Source organism: Ceratotherium simum, chromosome 25 (genome assembly GCF_057802395.1).
Source record: "Ceratotherium simum simum isolate JZ-2026a chromosome 25, ASM5780239v1, whole genome shotgun sequence".
Classification (NCBI taxonomy): domain Eukaryota; kingdom Metazoa; phylum Chordata; class Mammalia; order Perissodactyla; family Rhinocerotidae; genus Ceratotherium; species Ceratotherium simum.
The window spans coordinates 27,751,469-27,774,293 of record NC_141924.1 but is presented as its reverse complement, the minus strand read 5'-3'; the positions used below and the strand labels follow the sequence as shown (position 1 = coordinate 27,774,293).

Sequence of the window (22,825 nt, the reverse complement as noted above, 5' to 3'; positions counted from 1 at the left end):
TTTTAGGTTGCTTTCCACAATGGGTGAATTTGTGGGTAGGCCCTTTAAGAGCTGGCTTTTTTCCCCTTACGTCCGATAGCTTTTCTGGGGGTATTCCCCATTGTAGTTAATAGCTAGCAAAACCAGATATTATGACACTTGTCTCAGTTGTGCTGAGTCCAACAGCTGCTTATTGTGGTAACGCTCCCCCATTCATATCCTCCACTCCTCCAGCGAAGGCTTTGTGCCTTAGGATTGCTCCTAACCAGCTGTGAAGTGCTGTGGCTCAAAGATAACTTTTTTCTCTCCAGAAAGGAATTTCTGCCTCTTCCACCTTGGTCAGCACTGTCCCTTTATGTGGGGGTTCTTTTTATTCAGTTTTCAGTTCTCTCTCAGGGGTAATTGCTCCAAGAGTAGCTGTAAATTTGTTGTGTCCGTGGGAGGAGATGAGTTCAGAGTCTGCCTATGCTGCCATCTTGACACTGTCATTTTTCTTTTTCTACTTCTTGTTTTAGGTTTCTGCTTTCTTTTTCCTGCCTTCCTGTGGGTTCCTTGTACATTTTTTTAGGATTCCATTTTGATTTATCGATAATGTTCTGAGTGTATCTCTTTGTGCAGCTTTCTTAGTTGTTATTCTGGAAATGACATTACATACACATAACTTATAATAGTCTACTGGGTTCATTTTACCAGTTCAAGTGATGTGTAGAAACTGTATCTCCCTCTACATTGTTTTGCCCTTGTTTATAATATAATTCTCTTAATTATTTCCTCTATACACATTTAAAACCACATCAGGCAGTGTTATAATTTTTGTTTCAACCAGCAAACAAAACTTAGAAAACTCATTCAGGAAAGGAAAGTCTATTGTATATACCCATAATTTTGCTTACCGTGTTCTTTTATCCTTCTTGATGTTTTCAGGTTCCTTTTTTTTATTGTTTTCTTTCTGTTGAGAGAATTTTCCTTAAACATTCTTGAACAGATTCTCTTAGTTTTCCTTATTCTAAGAATGTCCTGATTTACCCTTCATTCCTAAAAGGATATTTTTGCTGGATATAGAAATATGAGTTGACATTTCTTTTCATTCAGCACTTGATAATGTTGTGGCATTCCTTCTGGCCTCTATGGTTTCTGACGAGAAATGTCTTGGAATTTTCCCCCTATAAGTAAGGTATCACTTCCCTCTTGCTGCTTTCAAGATTTTTTTTTCCTATAGTTTTTATAAGTTTGACTATGATGTCTCTTAGTGTGGATTTCTTTGGTTTTATCCTGTTGGATGTTCACTTAGCTTCTAGGCTATACGTTTGTGTCTACCAAATTTGGGGCATTTGCAGCCTTCATTTCTTCAAGCACCATCCTCTTTCTCTTTTCAAGGACAAAAATCTCAGATAATTTGTTCTAGTCCCACAGGTACCTGAGGTTTTTTCTGGTCATTTCTTTTGAGTCTATTTTCTGTAGTTTGCTCAGATTAGGTAATTTCTAATGTTCTATCTTCAAGTTCACTGATTCTTTCCTCTATCCCCTCCATTCTGATGTTAAGACCAGCCATTGAGATGTTTTTATTTTTGGTCTTTTAGAGTCTTTTTGAACATCATATTTTTCAGTTCTAATATTTCCATTTGGTTCTTCTTTACATTTTCTGTTTCTTTGCTGAGACTCCCTACTTTTTCATTTGTTTCAAGTATGTTTGTAATAGTATACTGAAGGATTTTTTTTTACCATGGCCACTGTAAAATCTTGATAATTCTAACATTTCTGTCATCTCAGTGTTAGCATCTATTGTCTTTTTTCATTTAGTTTGAGATCTTCCAGGTTCTTAGTATGACAAGTGATTTTCGATAGAAACTTGGACTTTTTAGGTATTGTTATGAGACTCTGGATCTTACTTAAAGTTTCTGTCTTAGCTGGCTTTTTATGACATCATTCCGGCAAGGGAAGGATGGTGTTGCTGCCTCATTACTGCCAGGTGGAGGTAGTAGTCCAGAGTCCCCACTTTACCTCTATGACACCCAAGGTTGGAGAGGCTCCTCAGTAGACCCATGCTGGGTGGAAGCAAGAGTTCCAGCTCCCCAGCAGGCCCACTGATGCCTCCCTTGTTGGCAGGGGTAGGAATGTCTTGTTATTGCTCCTTATGAGGGCTCTTCCATTGACACTACATGGCTGGGCAGTGGTGAAAGTCCTCATTCTACACTAGGCCTACACTAGGCATGACCCAAGCAGGGAAGGGGCAGGGCACTTCATTACAGCCAGTTGAGGGTGGAAATTTAGGCTCCCAATGTCGTCTCCAATGCCACCATAGCAGGAGTGAGAGCCCTTGTTATATTGCCAAGTGGGGATGCAGGTCCTGGCTCCCTGCCTGGCCTTCCCCAGTATCATCCTGGCTGGGAGTTACAGAGTTCCTCATTAGAGCCTGGGGAAGGTGGAATTCTAGGTGTTCCACTGGCCTTTGCCAGCATGGGTGGGCCAGTTTTTACTGCAGTGTTTGGCTGGAGTAGAATTGTTATTACCTAAATTAACTAGGATAGAAAGGCTGCTCTTTTCCTAGTGCTTTGCCTAAAGAAAAGAGGCCTGTGTTGGGGCTTTTTACTGTCCGTGCCAAGTTGCTGGTTTCTTCAGCATCAAGTCTGGGATGTACAAGGCAAAATGAAAACCCAGGGACTATACCACAGTCAGTCCTTGGGTCCCAAGGTCCTTAGCTGTTATGCCTTTTCTCCATCTCTCAGTATCTTACGTTTGTTTTACATATAATGTCCAGAGTTTTTTGTTTTACTTACCAGGGGGAACAGGAAAAAGTAAACCTACTCCATCTTCTTGGAAGCAGAAGTCTTCTGGTTGCTTTTAAGATTTTTCTCTTTATCACTAGTTGTAAGAAATCTGAATCTATGTGCCTTGGTGTAGTTTTCTTCATGTTTTCTATGCATGTAGTAATTGAGATTCACGGATATGTGGGTTTATAGCTTTCATGAAATCTGAAAAATCTGGCCATCATTTCTTAAAATTTTTTTTTTCTATTCTTCTCTTCTCCTTTTAGAATTTCAATTATCTGATGTCGTCCCACTATGAGCTATATTTGTTTTTTTCCTATCCTTTTTCTCTCTGTATTTCATCTTGGATAGTTTCTATTGCTATATCATGAATTTAGCTATTACCTTTTCTTATGCAGTGTCTAATCCACTTTTAGTGTATTTTCCATTTAGGTTGTCTTTTTCATCACTAGGATACTTTCTTAAAATATTTTCCAATTCTCTCATTATGCTCAAGGTTTTTGTTTTTTTTTTGAGGAAGATCAGCCCTGAGCTAACATCCATGCTAATCCTCCTCTTTTTGCTGAAGAAGACCGGCTCTGAGCTAACATCTATTGCCAATCCTCCTCCTTGTTTTTTTGTTTTCCCCCAAAGCCCCAGTAGATAGTTGTATGTCATAGTTGCACATCCTTCTAGTTGCCATATGTGGGGCATGGCATCAGCATGGGTGGAGAAGCAATACATCGGTGCGCGTCCGGGATCCGAACCCGGGCTGCCAGTAGCAGAGCACACGCACTTAACCACTAAGCCATGGGGCCAGCCCCTATGTTCGAGGTTTTCCTTAACTTTCTGAGCATATGGAATATATTTTTATGATTTAATAACTGACTTTGTCTACTAATTCTGTAATCTCTAGGTCTGTTCCTAATGATTGATCTTTTTCTTGATTATAAAAAACACTTTCCTGCTTCTTTGCATGCCCAGTCATTTTTTTAAAAGTCTTTATATTTTAGAGAGTTTTAGGCTTACAGCAAAATTGAGCAGAAAGTTCCCATCTGTCCCTGCCCCCACATATCCACAGCCTCCCCCACTATCAACATCTCACACCAGAGTGGTACGTTTGTCACAACTGATGAACCTATACCAACATATCATTATGACAAAAAGTCCATAGTTTACATTACGGTTCACTCTTGGTGTTATACATTCTGTGGATTTTGACAAATGTATATTAGCATGTATCTACCATTATAGTATCATACAGAAGCATTTCACTGCCCTAAAAAATCCTCTGTGCTCTACCTATTCATCCCTCCCTCTCCTCTAACCCCTAGCAACCACGGATCTTTTTAATATCTCCACAGTTTTGCCTTTTCCAGAATGTCATATAGTTGGAATCTGACAGTATGTAGCCTTTTCATATTGGCTTCTTTCACTTAGCAATAGGCATTTAAGGTTCCTCCATATCTTTTCATGGCTTGCTAGCTCATTTCTTTTTGGTGCTGAATAATATTCCATTGTCTGGATGTACCACAGTTGATTTAACCATTCACCTACTGAAGGACTTGGTTGCTTCCAAGTTTTAGCAATTAGGAATAAAGCTGCTAGAAATATCTGTGTGCAAGCTGTTGTGCAAATGTAAGTTTTCAGCTCTTTTGGGTAAATACCAAGGAGTACAACTGCCGGATAGTATGGTAAAATTATGTTTAGTTTTGTAAGAAACTACCAAACTGTCTTCTAAAGTTGCTGTACCATTTTGCATTTCCACCAGCAATGGTGGGAACTCCTATTGTTCCACATCCTCATCAGCAATTGGTATTGTCAGTGTCTTGGATTTGGCCATTCTAATAGGTGTATAGTTGTATCTCATTGTTTTAATTTGCAATGCCTAATGACAATATGTTAAATATCTTTTCAAATGCTTATCTGCCATCTGTATATCTTCTTTAGTGAGATATCTGTTAAGATCTTTGTCCCATTTTTAAATCAGGTTGTTTGTTTTCTTATTGTTGAGTTTCATAGTTCTTTGTATATTTTGGATAACAGTCCTATAACAAGTATGTGTCTTTAGCAAATATTTCTCCCAGTCTATGGCTTCTCTTCTCATTCTCTTGACAGTGTCTTTCATTGAGCAGAAGTTTTCAATTTTAATGAAGTCCAACTTACCAATTATTTCTTTCATGTATCATGTTTTTGGTGCTGTACCTAAAAAGTCATTACCAAACCCAAGATCATCTAGGTTTTCCCCTATGCTATCTTCTAGGAGTTTGATAATTTAAAATTTTACATTTAGGTCTATGATCTATTTTGAGTTAATTTTTGTAAAGGGTGTACGGCTTATGTCTAAATCCACTTTTTTGCACGTACATGTCCAATTGTTTTAGTACCATTTGTTGAAAAGACTTTCCATTCTGCCTTTTCTCCTCTGTCAAAGGCCAGATGACTGTATTAGTGTGGGTCTATCTCTAGACTCTCTGGTCTGTTCTAGTGACCCATTTGTCTAGTCTTTGCCAATAACACACGGTTTTGATTACTATAGCTTTACAGTAAGTCCTGAAGTCAGATGGTGTCAGTACTCCAATTTTGTTCTTCTCCAATTCTGTGTTGGCTATTCTGGGTCTTTTGTCTCTCTATATAAACTTTAGAATCAGTTTGTTGATATACACAAAGTAACTTGCTGGGGTTTTGATCAGGATTGTACTGAATCTATAGATCAACTTGAGAAGAAGAGACATCTTGACAACACTGAGTCTTCCTATCCATGAACATGGACTATCACTCCATTTATCTAGTTCTTCTTTGCATTCATCAGAGTTTTGTAGTTTTATTCATATAGACCTTGTACATATTGTTTTAGATTCATATCTAAGTTTCATTTGGGGGGATACTAACGTACATGATATTGTGTTTTTAATTTCAAATTCCACTTGTACACTACTGTTATATAGCACAGTGATTGTCTTTTGTACATTCAACTTCACTGTAATTGCTTATTAGTTCCAGGAGTTTTTTGTTGACTGTTTCAGATTTTCTACATAGATAATCATGTATCTGCAAGTAAAGGCAGTTTTATTTTTTCCTTCCAAATGTGTATGTCTTTCATTTCTTTTTCCTGTCTTATTGTATTAGCTGAGACTTCCGGTACAACATTGAAAAGGAGTGGTAAGAGGGGACATCCTTGCCTTGTTCCTGATGTTAGTGGGACAGCTTCTGGTTTATCAGCATTAAGTATGATGAAAGCTGTAGGTTTTTTGTAGCTGTTCTTTATCAAGTTGAAGTAGTTCCCCTGTATTCCTAGTTTGCTGAGAGTTTTTATCATGAACAGGTATTGGATTTTGTTAAATGTTTCTTCTGCAACTATTGATATGATTGTGTGATTTTTCTTTTTTAGCCTAACTGATGTGATTCATTACATTAATTTATTTTCTAATGTTGAACCAGCCTTGCATGCCTGGAATAAATTCAACTTGTTCATGGTTATTCTTTTTTAATCATTGTTTGATTTGATTTGCTAATATTTTGTTGAGGATTCTTGCATCTTTATTCACAAGAGATATTGCTCTGTGTTTTCTTTTCTTGTAAGGTCTCTGGTTTTGGTATTAGGTATGAGGCCATTCGGCCTCATGGAATGAGTTAAGAAGTATTCCCTCTGATTCTGTTTTCTTGAAGAGAGTGTAGAGACTTGGTATAATTTCTTCCTTAAATATTTGGCAGAATTCTCCTATGAACCCATTTGGGCTGCCAGTCATTTTACCGGATGTCAGTCATTGTCAATTTCACGTTTTTTTGGTGCTGGGTTCTTTTGTATTCCTTTACATACCTTTAAATCTTTGTTCTGTTATGCAGTTAAGTTACTCAGAAATAGTTAGATCCTTTCAAATCTTGCTTTTACACTTGTCACGCAGGACCAGAGTAGCCTTTAGTCTAGAGCTAATTTGGCCCTACTACTAAGGTAAAATCCTTCTGAGTCTTCTACTCAATGCAGCATGCATTGGGGAGCCCTTCCACACTGGTGGACATAAGATGGGGCTCACTTCATTTATTTTCCTTCCTTCAGGGATCACCACTTTGTACTGCCTGTTTTCCAGTGTCTGAAAACCATTGTTTCCTGTATTTTGCCCCAGTTTTTAGTCAGGGCCTTAGGGTAAATTCAGTTCCTATTCTGTATCATGGCCAGAAGCAGAAACCCCAGACTACCTAGATTTGAATCCTGGTTCTACTACATACTAGATGTATGAACCTGGACCAATCTCTCAGTGCTTCATGAGTGTTTCCTCATAAATGAGTGTTTTCTTAGTTATAAAATGGGGATACTTATTATCTAATTCCTAGGGTTGTTGACAAATTCAAAGAAGTATGTATAAAGTGCCTCTCTCAATAAATTAAATATGAATTTGTGTCTTGCCTCTATGTCTTTCTTTAACTTCTTCAACTTCCGCAGATTCTCATTTACAAATCTGAAATCTATTTTAAAATATCTGCTATATTTATATGATAATTAGCACTATAATTAATGCTGTCAGGTACTAACAGTAATAATACCATTAATTTCAGCATTTATTATATGTCAGGCATTATGGTAATAAACATTCTGCACATGAAGTTTCAAGTTCCTAGATCTTAGTTTTTAAAATCAAGTTAGTTTACCTTTTTCCACTTTCTCCTATATGTACTAGAATTGATTTTTTTCCTATATTAATGATGGAATACAAAAATATTTTGTCATTTACTTACACTAAGAAGGTAGCACTTAAATTATTTACAGATTTAAAGTTCATATGTTAATGTAATTTTGGAAGCTACCATCTCCTTTCTTTATATCCCTTTTTCTTTTTTGTGAGGAAGACTAGCCCTGAGCCAACATTTGTTGCCAATCCTCCTCTTTTTGCTGAGGAAGATTGGCCTTGGGCTAACATCTGTGCCCACCCTCCTCCACTCTATATGGGATGCCGCCACAGCATGGCTTGATAAGCAGTGCGTCGGTGCACGCCTGGGATCCGAACCCGGGGTGGCCGAAGCGGAGAGCGTGAACTTAACCACTAAACCCCTGGGCTGGCCCCTCCCCTATTTTTTTTTAAGAGAAAGATAATCATGGAAGAAAGCAGTTCTTAGAACTATGTTCTTGCCCCCAGACATAGTTATGGACAGATTAGGATATGGGATACAAGAACTGTTGGGAAATGAAGTGATGTTCACTTAGTGTCTTAAAAAGAATTCTACTAAGACTGAACAAGAGAACAGAAATAATAAAACATATGCCTTTTTTAGGCCCCGAGAGTTACCTTGGTCATGAAGATAGTAAAAGAAAATTGTGACTAATTAAAAAAAGCCACGGCAGGGAGCACCTGAAATTGGAGCAGTCAGAATGCTGGGAGGGAGATGAAGGTGGGGGGATACAGGCACTGTAATGAGAAATGCCCTCAAACTATCTAGAGTATCCAAGTACAGACCTGACACTGAAAACTCTAGCATGCTAAAGTAAAGAAGAGGATCACATACATACTCAAGAAATTTGAGGACGTGGAATTTTAAATAATGATAAGAATAGCTAGCATTTACTGAATGCTTCCTACATGGTAGGTACTTGGCTAAGCACTCACACATTAATTTACTAAATCCTTACAACAACTCCACGAGATAGGTACTACTGTTAACACCATTTTACAGATTAGGACACTGATGCACACAGTAGTTAAGTCAGTTCCCGATGTCACATTAAATGAACATCTAAAACATTTTAAATTTTACATGTAAAAAGTTTAGTTTTTGAGATATTCTAAACTGCATTTACACAGAAAATCATAATGAGTAAAATTTCACAAAGCCCTTCTAAAAGGTCGCCAAAATAATCCCAGGGAATTCCCACTGTGAGGTAATTTAATTTGGGAGACTTCTGCCTATTGTAATGTGGTTCAGAGTAATCTAAGAGGGGTTCAAGTCAGAGAACCTGCAATATTTTAGATAAAGGAACCCACTGGGCCTAAAGCAGCACTCTGGAAAGAACGTCAGAACCTACCAGGAAAAAACGATGTGTTTTTTGAGGTTTCATGATGTCTACTGACACATGCGTCAGGATAAGGACCAAAACTAGAAATGCACTATCAGCTACCAGTGCTCTAACAAAAAACTAACACGTGTAACAGGGACCCGGAAAAGTTCTCCTTTTTGCCACAGACACTTTGGCTTCTCACCAGCCCAATAAAAGCAAAGGTAGAGCTCAGTTTGCAGACCATGATGGAATAATCTTAGGGACTTAATACTAATGTCACTCTTGACCGTTTTTCATATGATGCAGTGCTCACTGTCCATGTCTCAAGATCTTAATACTTCCCCACCGAATTACTCTTGCTTCTTTCACTCATTCAGTCTACCAGTATAATCACCTGTACCTAAAACTCTGTATTGCTCTTTATTACTATTTGCAGAATAATATAAAATTAGAGTCCTAATAACACAATGAAAACACAATAGCACCACTTTTGAATAACAACTATATATGCAACTTCAGGATTTCATTTGTACAAAACTAATATATTAGTACTTCAGGATTTCATCTGTACGAAACTAGCATTTTAGTATAAATGAATATATTTTACACCAGTTTAAATTGTAAAATTAAAAGATGGCAAGAGTAGGCTTTACTTTGAAGTTTTATTGCTGTTTCATGATCCACAATCACCTCACTAGGTTTTACTGTTATTGTATATAAAAACTGGAGTATAGTGGCCACCCCGGTGGCGTGGTGTTTGAGTTCGCATGCTCTGCTTCAGCGACCTGGGGTTTGCAGGTTCAGATCCAGGGCATGGACCTACGCACTGCTTGTCAAGCCATGCTGTAGCAGGTATCCCACACGCAAGGTAGAGGAAGATGGGCACCGATGTTAGCCCAGGGCCAATCTTCCTTGGCAAAAAGTGGAGGATTGGCATTGGATGTTAGCTCAGGGCTAATCTTCCTCACCAAAAAAAAAAAAACCCAAGTATAAAAAATTAGCAATGGAACAAAAGCAAATACCCAAAATACCCACTAATTAATATTGTTCCTGTATAAACAATTGAGAAGTAAAAAGAAAAGACCTTCAGTCTTATCAGAAAGTTTTACTTTTCTAACCTCTACTAATTATGGCTTCTTAGCTAGCTGTTTATCTTCAGCTTTCTAAGACTGTCATAAGACATTCCAATTATGAAAATTGGTGACGCCACTGACTTCTAAAAAATTTTAATGAATATCATTTGTTCTTTCATGGGTGAAAAACAGAACAGATTAGTCATCAGATTTCAGATGCAGCTTTCATTCTTTAAAAAAACAATAAAACTAAGAAACTAGAGAATACAAATAATCACTACCAGATAAACATCAACATTAGATTTAAAAGTGAAGTACAAAATAAAGCACCACTATCCTTAACCTCAACAGTTACTCTTCAATATACTAAATCTACATTTTAGGCTAGAAATCTTTATCACTCCTATTTTCCACAAGAAAATTTTCATATGTAGTTCCTTTAAGTCTGTCATAATTACAGACTCAAAGCCTTTCATAATCACACAGTATACATTATTTGATCTCTTGATGAAATTACAGTTGTTGGATGGGCCCTAATTAGCGTGGCAACTTCAAATCATTGATAATTTCAAACTTAAAACTGGGAGTTGGGGTAGCTGAGTTCCACTGTTAACTTGGCTGCTGACTTCCTATGAGACTTTGGGCAAGTCACTTATTTTGTGCTTCAGTGTCCTCATTTAAAATGGAGAAAATAAGACAGTCCTGCCTCATCTCACTGACTATTCTAATAGAAGAGAGATCATACACAAATGAAGCATTTAAAGCTGTAAAGAATTTTCTTAATGAAACAGACGTATAAATATTTATAGTTTTCTGGTACTGTATTATTAATGGACTGAAATGATCCAAAGTTCATACAGTTTTCTTATATATCGAACAATCAAGGAACAGTTTGCTCACTAATAAGAATAAATCAGTTTGATCCAATTAGTAATTGGCAAAGGAAGGTGAGTATACTTTAAATCTTAATTCCGAATAAAGACAACGCAATAAATACATAATGCAGATGTGTCTCTCCCTAGAATGTTTCACATAACTACAGACAATCTGTTTTGTTTTGTTTTGTTTTTTTACAAATTCAACTAGCATTAGATTTGTTAGCTGAATACAGCAGGATAAAAATGGTATTTCTCTCTTTCCATCTTGAAAAATCATCTAAAAGTAACATAAAAAACGAGAAATATACATCCCATTTTTGGCAAAATTAGGAGACAAACCACAAAATGAGTAGAAAGGCTGCCAAAAGCAATAGAGACAGAGTAGGGATGCATGCTGTAGAGAGAATGTTGCAATTGCAGACGTGAGAAAGAACCAAGTACACTTCTTGAAGGTGACAGGCACGCCCTAAGGTATACACACCCCTTGTTTATATCAGTGGAAACGAGGTACAGAGGCTGACAGCCAGGGCTCTCCTGAAGGTGGTCTGGCTCTAAGAAATAGAGGGAGACAGTGCTAAATAAGGACTCATACAAAATATATTTACAAAGAGAAGTCTGTCTCGATGCCTATGGGAGAAAAGAGACTACCTCCATTGACTGGGGCAAAATAAAGGAGGAAAAGAATAGGAAAATCTAACAGCCAAAAAAGAAGATTCATAAGAAAAGCGTTGCTATAGAGCAGATTTACGACAAATACTTCCCCATTAACTAATAAAACATAATTATACAATCCACTCTAAGGTGGGATTTTAAAAAAAATCATAAAATTTTATTGACTAGAAGTCTAATGACTAACTTAGTATAATCAATCACTCACCTCTGATTCATATTTTATTTTTTCTTCTTCTAAAATACGTGCAAATTCTTCTTTCTGGTGTTCAAATTCTGATTTGAGAAATGTATGTTCATAGCGAAGCTTATTATATTCAGCTCTATACTTTTCCACTTCCTAAATTAAAGGGAGATTACAATTTATCACCAATTTATAAATGAAATTTGTATCCACTCCAAAAATCACTTTTGCAAATAGAATTTTAAATTGTATTATATTGAGAGCCATTCTAAAAGTAAAAAATAAGCTTAACAGAACTATAAATAAGCCTTTGAAAAGCTCTCCTGACAAGTATCCTACATACAGAATTAGCACATTCCTGATAAAGCAAATTACCATTCAACTAACCTTATATCCTCACTGATTCTCATAATGATAAAAACTTATAGCATGTCAAAAATTTTTACCTCTGGGCTTAATAAAATAATATTTAAGAAAGTAGCACACCTTTCAAAATATAGTTAGATTAAAAAAATTAATTCCAGAGTAAAATATAAAACCACCTAAAAGTCAGACAGATGAATTCAAAGTAGATAAAAGACTATTTGAATATTTAGTACAGTAACTTAAGGTTCAATCAAATATTACAATGATAGTTCAACTCAACACACTAGTCTGGAGAATACATGTAGCACCAACTCTCCTGACTAAGCAGGAACACATGCAACTCCCTAGTATGCTCCAAATCTGCTTCCTAACACTACAAAAGTTATTGGCATTCTGAATCTCGATAAGAACTTAGGCAATAAAGCAGAAAGATGAAGAAGACATCTTTGAACACCCATCAGGAAATCAAGTAACAAGGAAAGCATGCCTCCTAAAATACTCAGCTCACTGTAAATCTTCAGTTGAAAGATTTCTCTTCTAGGCCAGTTTACAAACCAAGAAAATGGGTTTTATGATTTTATTAGAGACATACTTTCTTTCAATTTTTTTTAAAAAATGTTTTTACTTAACTTGATCACCTACCTGAGGTCTAAGTGATTTTATTTACATCCAAAAATTAAATCTAAATCTACTCCAAAAGCACAATTCTTTGGATATCCTTTGGTTATCCACCAGAAGGATATTTTAAAGATGACTTTATCCAGCCAGTAAGCCATTTATAAAAGAGATTCCACAACTGCTTTGTGCAGTGACAGCATCACTAGACTACAGCTTTCCAAAGGGGTCCATTTTGAAGGGGACAATACTTAGTGTGTAAGGCCCAGTATATTTGTTAAACAAGGTAACACATAAAAAATGTCTAGCATAGTACCTAATATACTTAATATCTGCTGTCTTTTCCAGTTCCCTTTATTAAACATTTAGTCTTATTATTACCAACATTTCATATAAGGAGACTGATCTCAATCTGATAAAAAACTGTAACAAAGTTTTACTTTTCTGAGCATGAAATTCATTCTTTCATTCAACAAATATTAACTGAGCACCTACTGTATGCTAGGAGCTATTCTAGGAACATGGACTATAACTGAACAAAACAGATAAAGGTTCCTCCTCTCAGGTATCTTACATTCTAGAGATGGTAAAACAGAAAATAAAAAATAAGCACAATAAATATTATATACCATATTAGAAAATGATAAGTACTAGAAAAAAATTCAAAGTAGAGCAGGGTAAATGGGGATCCAAAGGTCTAAGGAGAGATGGGAAAGGTAGGCTGCAATACTGGGTGGATGCGGGGTTGGTCAAAGTAGGCCTCATTGAGAAGGTGACATTTAAGCAAACACTTAAAAGAGATGAGGAAGTTGGCCAAGAGATATCTGGAAGGAAAGGGTTCAAGGCAGAAGTAGCAGCTAGAGCAAAGACTCCTGAACTGCACCATTTCTGGAGTGCCCCAGAAACATCAAGGAGGCCACTGTGAATGGAGGAAAGGAAGTCAGAGAGGTAATGGGATCTGATCCTGTGCAGCCTTAAAGGTCTCTATAAAGACTCTGAGTAAGAAAGGGAGCTACTGCAGGGTTTTTGAGTAGGGGAATGATGCTTTTCATCAAGCCTTTCATAGTCACGTGAAGAAAAATGCATAGTTCCTTCTATATAAATTACTTACTTCATCCAGGTTCCTAAAACGTTCTCTCATTGGAGTTTCTAATTCTTGTTGTATTTGGGCTCGTAACAATTCCAACTTTTGTGGAGTTAATACCTAATATGTACAGAAATACAAACAATTCTAAATATGAAATCACAAACATTAAAATCAAGAATTTGCCAAATTTCAAAGCCTCTCCCAATTATGACAATGAAATTCAATGGACAGAAATATCACAATATACCTAATTTTACAGTAATCATTATATAAGTAGAACCATCATTTGAAACAATACTTGGAGAATCTCAATTTCAGGCTTTCAGAGATGTGAAAACACGAGGTCATGACAGTCTCTGATTATTATTATTGTTAATTGTTAGGAATAACTACATTAGCAGCTAAGGTTATCATGCTGCATACAATGGCTGATAGTTTATTTTCTAAAGCAAGCAAAATAAAGGTGTAATAATTTGGTATATACCACAGAGAATTCTTCACTTATTTTCAATCAGAAAAAGCCGATTTTTACTCTGACCACCAAAACTAATTTAGGCTCTTCCCTATTATACTCTCAACTCATATTTCAATAAGTAATCAAATATTTATATAAGCTCCTTAAGGGCACACACAGTCTTTATTCACCATGTGTCCTAACACCTCACACTACTGTCTGGCATATAGGAACCACTCAATAACTATTCCTTGAATGAATGAATGAATGAATACTAGTTGTAAAAAAAACCTAGTTTGTATTTACATTAATCTCTGAAAACTAAGAATAATGTTCAGTTTAATTCATTCATTTATTCATCAATACTCCAAATATTCCAAACGTTTTACTGAATAAATGCCTACTATATGTAAAGCATTGTGCAACATACTATAATCTACATAACATACTGTTCTAAATACCTTACCTGCATTAATTTATTTAATCCCTACAACAATCCACAACGTAGCTACATTATCATCCCTTTTTACAGAAATGGAAGCACACAGTCTAACCTTCTAAAGATCACAAAAACTCACAGGAAGCAACTCTCTCCCCATAAGAAGTTTAAACTCGCATATGAACAATAACTTACACATACAAATAACTATGAAAATAGGCAATATAGGCTTACCAGACAGGTAAAGACGAACGGAAAAGATATTTAGGATAGAGAGAATGGCAAACCAAAGGAATGGGAAAACTAAAGCTTTAGGGAGAACCCAAAACCAAAGAATGGATAAAATTTTAAATTCCCTGGAGAGAAAAATGATCCTCAAAGGTGAGCTAAAGGCATTTTGGATGGGACCACGCTAAGCACTACAGGAAATTTAGAATCCTGGGTCCTTGTGCATTAATGCTGGTAGCAATCTCTAGATACTGTGACACCAAGGCCACGCTGACACATTTCCAAATGCCACCTAGGAAAGCTGCATCCTGGCTGGGAACAAAAGGGAAAAAGATGGAAGCCACAGAGTAGAAGGTTCCTGAATACCAGGGTTCATACTCTTATAATTTACTTAGTATTCAATAGTATTTACTTAAAAAAATTATTTTTACTTAAAATGAATATAATCACATAAATAAAATAACTCAAACAAAATAATACATAATATTAAAAAACTAAGCCTTCTTCTCACTTCAGTCATCCAGTTACCCTCTTAGGAAACAACCACTGTTAGTAATTTCTTATGTATTCTTCTTAAAACAATCTATAGATATACATGCATATATACCACTTTTAATTTTTATATAAAGAAGGCATACTATACACATTTTTATGCACCTTGCTTATTCATTGAAGGTTTTGAAGCTTAAGAATGGCATCACGGTATCTATATTTTAGGAAGAAGCAAGACAGATCAAAAGCTTTGGTGGGAGAGAATTGGTGGCTGTGGGAAGGAGAGGCAGTGAATGGAGCTAGAGAAACCAGATAGAAAGCCCTTATTATAATCTCGTTTATGATGTCAAGAGTTTGGGTGATAGTATCAAGAGTCCAAACTGAGAAGGGGTGATAATTAAAAGGAGGAGAGTAATAGGTAAACCCTCCTTGGATCCTGTTTCAAACAAACCAACTTTAAAAATAAACAAGCAAATAAACAATAAACAAATAAACAATAAAGCAAAAAAAAAACAAAAAAGGGAAAATTAAGGAAATCTGAACAAAGATGTGATATTAAGAGGTATTAAGGAAGAAGTACTTTTAGGTATGGTAATGGTATTGTGGCTATGCTTTTAAAGGAGGGATTGCCTTGGCATATAATAGAGATACATACTAAAATATTTAGGGTTGAGTTAGTACAATTTGCTTCAAAATAATCCAGAGGGGTTGAGGGACAGAAGGGGGGTGGGGTAGGTCAGAAGATAAAACAAGAATGGCTCAGAAATGGTAATTACTGATGTTGGGTGATGGGTAAATGGGGATGCAGCACACCACTCTACATTTGTACTTGTTTGAGATTTTCATAATTAAAAGTTAATTAAAAATAAAAGTGCTTCTACTTCCAGGAAGACAAATACATGGATAAAAAGAATAGATTAGTGGTTACCAGAGGGGAAGGGGGTTGGGGAGTGGGCAAAAGGGGTAAAGAGGCACATACATAAGGTGATGGATAAAAATTAGACTATTGGTGGTAAGTGCGATGCAGTCTATACAGAATACTGATAAATAATAATGTACACCTCAAATTTCACAATGTTATAAACCATCATGACCTCAATAAAATAAAAAATAATAATAATAATAAAAACAAAATAAATAAAAGTGCTTCCACTTCCAGCAGGTGGCATAATAGAGACCAGATTTACTCTCCTGCCTGAAACAAATCAAAGAATGGACAAAAATCAAACAAGTGTTTTGAAGACACTGGACATAATGAAGCAACAAAGATTGCTGAGAGAAAACAGAAGGTGAGCTTTGTGAAAGCTTCCAGGCAATGGCATAGGAAAGGATACCCAGACAGAGTCTGATGGACTCCCTGACTTGAGGAGGTGGAACTGAGAATCCAGGGGACTAGTGTGGCTAGAGTCACAAGACAGGGTAGCAGAGAGGAGGGCAGCACAGAAAGAAAATCATGAATATCTGCACAAGGTTCCTCTCAACTCATTCAGCAGAGTACTGACCAGCACATGCATGTAAGGAAAACATCTAAGGCCAAGAAAAGAACCACCTAAACAGATCAGAGATTAGAGGGATGATTACTCAGAGCTCACACAGAGCTATGAATAGTTCTTTTTTCCAAAAGCCAGACTGAAAAACTTCATTTCATAGAGATGTAACTAGAGTACTCAGAAGGATCTCAGCAGTGGGAAATAATAAGCACTACTCTAAACACTAATCTGCTCCCACTTAACAAATCTTAAAAACAACCAGAAAGACAAAATTGTTTCCAAGTAACTGTGTCCTAAAACAAAGCTCAAGAATATTTATCAGAATACAAAAATATCTAGCACTCAGCAAAGTAAAATTTACATCTAGCATCCAATAAAAATTTACCAGGAATGCAAAGAAGCAGGAAAATACTACCCAGAATAAATAGGAAAAAAAAGTCAACCAACCCAGAAGTAATACGTATGTTAGAATTAGTAAAGACATTAAAATAATTATTACAACTGAATTCCATATGTTCAAAAAGCTAGAGAAAAGGTTGAACATGTTAAATAGAGATAAGGAAGATACAAAAAAAGACCAAAATTGGACTTCAAGATAAAAACTACAATTTCTGAAATGAAACATACACTATACGGGATTAATGGCAGATTAGACACTGCAGAAGAAAACATCAGAGAACTTGAAGACATGACAACAGAAACTATCCAAAATGAAACAAAGAGACAAACAAAGATTAAAATAAAGAAACAGAACATCAGTGAGCTAGGGGAGAACTTGAAATGGCCTGATATTGGACTCCCCCCAAAAGAGATGAAAGAGGAGGCAGAAAAAAATATTTTAAGATGTAATGTCCAAAAATGTTCTAAATTTGATGAAAACTATAAACCCAAAGACCCAAGAAGCTCAATAAACCCCACGCCCAGAAAGTGCAAAGGCATGTCAATCAAATTACTCAAAATCAACAACAAAGAGAAAATTTTAAGAGGAGCCAAGAAAAAAAGACACATTGCATACACAGAACAAAGATAAGAATGACAGCAAATTTCTTATGTGAAACAACATAAGCGAGAAGACAGAAGAGCAACATTGTTAAGGTACTGGGGGAAAAACTGTCACCCTAGAATTCAATACTTAGCAAAAATATCTTTAAAAACAATTTTTTTGGATATATAAAAGCTGAAAAAATTTCTCAACAGTAAATCTGCACTATAAGAAATGTTAAAGCAAGTCCTTAAGACTGTAGGAAAATGATACTGAAGGAAATACAGATCTACACAAAGCAAAAAAGAACATGAACTGGTGGTACCTACACGGGAGTCTTGAGATCTATGAGGTCTCTGATAAAGAAAAATATCTTAGAGACTCTTTATCCCTTAACAATCTTATTAAAAACAAGCACACACATAAAAAAATCTATCTCCTCCCACCCCAAAGCACACATACACCAAAGACATAGAGGACTTTTCCCACGCCATTTTAGGAGGAAATTATGCTGTATGTTAGACTTCTAATGGAATACTGCCACTATTTGTCTCAAAAGAAACTTACAAGAACACTTTATCATACCACAGTCTATGTGTCATTACCTATATCAAATCTATAAAAACAAATCTGTAACACTCCAACAATTGTCATATTAATAATATGAAACAGACCAAAATTTATCAAAAAATGTTTTAATTTAAGAGGGCAAATGTTGTGCTAGAGATTCTTAACAAACTAATGACTGAAACTGAGTAATAAATTTTACTCTGAGCTTCCTAGCGGCCAAGTAAAATGGGAAAAATACTGGGTTATATAGTTTGCATTGCCTGGAACAAAGAAAGCATATAAATTTTTGGTAAAGTAATTATTTAAAATTTTTTATCAGAAAAATATCAAATGACTCCCTTATTTATTTATTTATTTATTTATGTGAGGAAGATCAGCCCTGAGCTAACATCTATTGCCAATCCTCCTCCTTTTTTTTTTTTTCCCCAAAGCCCCAGTAGATAGTTGTATGTCATAGTTGCACATCCTTCTAGTTGCTGTATGTGGGACGCGGCCTCAGCATGGCCGGAGAAGCAGTGCGTCGGTGTGCGCCTGGGATCCGAACCCAGGCCGCCAGTAGCGGAGCGCGTGCACTTAACCGCTAAGCCACGGGGCCGGCCCCCAAATGACTCCCATATTTAAAACAAAAGGTTTTGCTAACATGGAACATAATAACAATATAATAATAATAGCTAACGTGTTCTAACTTACTACATCAAAACACTATAACAATACTTTCTACGCATTGTCTCATTTCATCTTTACAATCATCCTATGAGCCAGGCACTATTCCCATTCACTACAACTACACAAGTGACACAGAAATATTCTTTAAATAAATGTCTTTTATCTAATTTTATATAAAAGCCAAAGGGATATTAAATCTTAACTCAGAAAAGGCATTTTGCAGGTAGACAATACATGTATATTTTAATAATCATCTTTCATAAATCTTCACTGAAATATTTCTTGCTGATCTTACTTTGTTGAATTTAACTTTATTCAACTCACAATTTGTATAAATTGCAAACATTCACTAAAGCAAATAGCTAAATTGCTTCAATATGCATATGTACAGATGTTTTTTAGCTTACTTTTGCCAGATAAACATACCTGATTTCTACGTGACATTTATCTTGAAAAATAGAAACTTTACCAGATAAATTACATTTGTTAGCAAACACTTGGGAAGTTATCACATGGAGAAATGCCCAAAGTTATTTTCTGTAGATTCAAGGAACAGTACAAGACCCAACGAGGAGACTACAAAGATGATTTCATTTCAATATGAGAGAGAAAATGCTTAACATACTCCAATCCATAAATGGAACTGGATCACTTTAAAAGTTCACTAGGTTCTCTAGCACTGAAAGGACTGAAGCAGAGAATGAAGAGCCCTGTGTCATAGATGTTCCAAACAAGAACTTTGCTTTGAATAGTGTATTAGCTTCCTAGGGCTGCCATAACAAAACACCACAAACTGGGTGTCTTAAAACAGAAAGTCACTGTCTCACAGTTCTGGAGGCTAGAAGTCCAAAATGAAGGTGTCAGCTAGGCCATGCTTCCTCTGAAAACTGTAGGGAAGAATCCCTCCTTGCCTCGTACTAGCTTCTGGTGGTGTGCTGGCAATTCCTGGTGTTCCTTGGCAGCTGCAGCATTTCAATCTCTGCTTCTGTCATCATAGGACATTCTCCCCATCCCCACCTCCCCCCTCAACCCATGTGTTTCTATCTCTGGGTCTGTTCTCTTCTTATAAGGACACTAGTGACACTGGATTAAGGGCCCATCATACTTCTGTAAGACCCCTCATCTTAACTAATTACATCTGCAAAGACCTTATTTCCAAATAAGGCCACATTCTGACGTATTAGGCGGTAGAACTTCAACATATTTTTGTGGGGGAAACAATTCAATTTATAACAGGTGTGAAAGAGAACTAGATGATTATCAATTCTAAGACACTGAGGCTCTAGGTACCTATGAGACAAGAAGTGCAACATTATATGTATATGAACAGAACAACAATTTTGAGTCATTCATTTTTTCTATTCATTCATGTCATTCAATCAACAAATATTTGCTAGGTACTATCTTGAGCACTAGAGACACACTGAAAAAGAGTTCCTGCCCTCATGGAGCCTACATTCACACAGAATAAAAATGACCATCATTTATGAGCACTATGCGCCAGACACTATCCTAAAAATATAAATATTATCTCATTAGTCCTCACAAAAACCCCTGATAGGTAACAACACTTTTATCCCCTTTACCACATGAGAAAACTAAGGCATAGAACCATAGCTGTTTGTTGAAGGTCATCACTTCCCTGGTGAATTGACTCTTTTTTGTTATAAAAACATCCTTTTTATCTTTAGTGATACTCTGTCTTTAAATCTATTTTATCTGATATTAATATAGCCACTCCAGTCTTCTTAAGCTTACTGTTTGCACGTGCTTAGTACAAACAAGTATGTCCAGATGTTACCCTCAAGAAACAGAGTAATTACATGCAATGTAATTGAATACCTTGAATACCTCAGGTTCAGTGCTCACAGATTCCATTCACATAGGCCTCTCAATATTAATCTACCAATTCTAGAAGCTTAAATTACATTTCCCTCTTCAACTCACATTTCTTAGGTTTTTGTTTGTTTAGACGTCCTAAATATACCTAGGAATGAAAAAGTAAGCACAGTGGAGGCTCCAACCCAAGCTTAGTGGTGGTGTTCCCAACAATGGAAGATTTCAAGAAGATACTGAATGACGAACTTCCACCACTGCTGTCAAAGGAATCCATGACTTGGGCAATATGCCATACTAGATGACTTGAAAGATGTCTTTTTACCTATCAACTTATGACTCTAGTATTAATAATACTTTATTATTTGTACCAAGCACTAGATGAGCAGAAGTACACAGTTGGTGCTATTCAATATTAAATACAGGAAAATATCACGACTAATACCTACTAATTTGAAATTTATAGTAAGTTTTGCTGGTGCTGAAGTTTAGCTTTGCTCTAGGCAAATGAAAAATGAATAGTGTGAAGAATATATAAAGGCACTGTAGTCAGTACTTCAGTACCAACTATCTTTTGCTTTAGAAACTCCCTTTATCTTACATTGTGCACATAAATTATGTGCACTTGTTTTTACAGAATCTTTTAAGAAGCCCCTTAAAAATAACTATTAGTCTTTTTTAGCTCAGTTTCAGTTACAATAAAGGAAAATTAATAAACCTTTAAAAAAATATTCTTTAATTCTGAATTTTTATCAATTCAAACTGGCCTTTCCCCAAATTATTCTAAATAGTGAAATATTATTTAAATTAGAACAGGTAATATAATACAAATTACATAAAATAACAGTTTCATGGCTAAACCCTACATGGTAGCTAACATTCTAGAATAAATGAAAGAAGATTAAATTATACCACCTGCAGATACAGCAAAATACTCATTAAGAATATAGAGAGAATTTACCAAATTTACTAAAACTACTTACTTCCACTAAACATCTGACTACTTTTACACTAACTCAAATTATGTTATCTTACCTGCAGCTTCATTTCTTCTAAGTCTTTGGTTTTTTCTACTAATTCCCCTCTTAGCTCTTCAAGCAGCAGCTGAAATTTTTCCTGGTGAGTCTGCTTTTCATTTAACAGGTGCTTGAGTTCATTTTGTGACTTTATGTACTCATCTTGCAACCTGATTTTTAAAAAAAAAAGAGTTCAATTTTAAGTGTATCCTTTGCTTTCTAATCTCATTACTTTATGTCAAGTCAACCAACACTACAGAATAAGACTAAGATTATACATTCCATTAAACTTGCATATATCTTTCTTTACAGAGTTTCATTTAATTATTAATACTAGTTTGTGAATGCAATTTTACTATGAGGGTGAAAAAACACATTTAGCCACCTAGATACATTTAATTTTATAGGTCTTGCTACTTTCAAAACAAGACTTTTATAAATTCATAACCCACTTGATACATGCTTAGTTTTGCATAAAGTAATTTTAAGGCAAAAGTTTTACTGTATTAAAAAAGTTTTAAATGTATATACTGCAAAATAAAATTGTACTGTATATGCCAGAGCAAACATTCAGACAAAAAAAAATTTTGTTTTTAATCAAGCCTCTCACCTGCAATTTTAAGTAATTTACCTTGTGTGTTCAGCTTTCAGAGTCTGATAATTCGTTTTATGATGTTCACATCGTAACCTTTCATCAATTAACATTTTTTGGAACTCAGATTGAGAACTTGTCAGCCCGCTGTCTCCACCAGGAGGTAAAGTGGTGGGAAAAGTGTCCATATTGGTAAGTGAACGGACAACCATGTAAAAATAAGTTCTGGCTTTCTTATTGTCTTAGTTTTCTTTCCAGAGTATTTTCTACTTCCTTCTTGCTAAGACAGACTCTCAGGAGGCCAAATTATACCTGCGCAGAGAAATACACTTAATTAGTGATCAGTGAATTCCTTCAATATTAAATTTTTATCACTTACTATTCTCCTTATTTCTATAACAAAACCCAATTTTCAGATTTTCAATGATTCATAAAACAAAATTCAAGAATCAAGTTGAATCATACCTTATCAA

At 35.7% G+C, this 22,825-nt stretch overlaps 1 protein-coding gene across 7 annotated transcripts in view; it reads right to left on the bottom strand.

Annotated features, from left to right (window-relative positions):
- Positions 1–22,825, bottom strand: part of CEP83 (centrosomal protein 83) — a 125,856-nt gene that overhangs the window by 57,008 nt on the left and 46,023 nt on the right. For all 7 annotated transcript variants that reach the window (XM_087449107.1, XM_087449108.1, XM_087449104.1 and 4 more), the window contains 4 exons: positions 22,392–22,664; positions 21,780–21,930; positions 13,612–13,704; positions 11,544–11,675 (listed from right to left, as the gene is read on the bottom strand). In XM_087449107.1, the coding sequence (XP_087305233.1) occupies positions 11,544–11,675; positions 13,612–13,704; positions 21,780–21,930; positions 22,392–22,564 (549 nt within the window). In that variant the 5' untranslated portion in view covers positions 22,565–22,664. The remainder of the gene's footprint in view (positions 1–11,543; positions 11,676–13,611; positions 13,705–21,779; positions 21,931–22,391; positions 22,665–22,825) is intronic.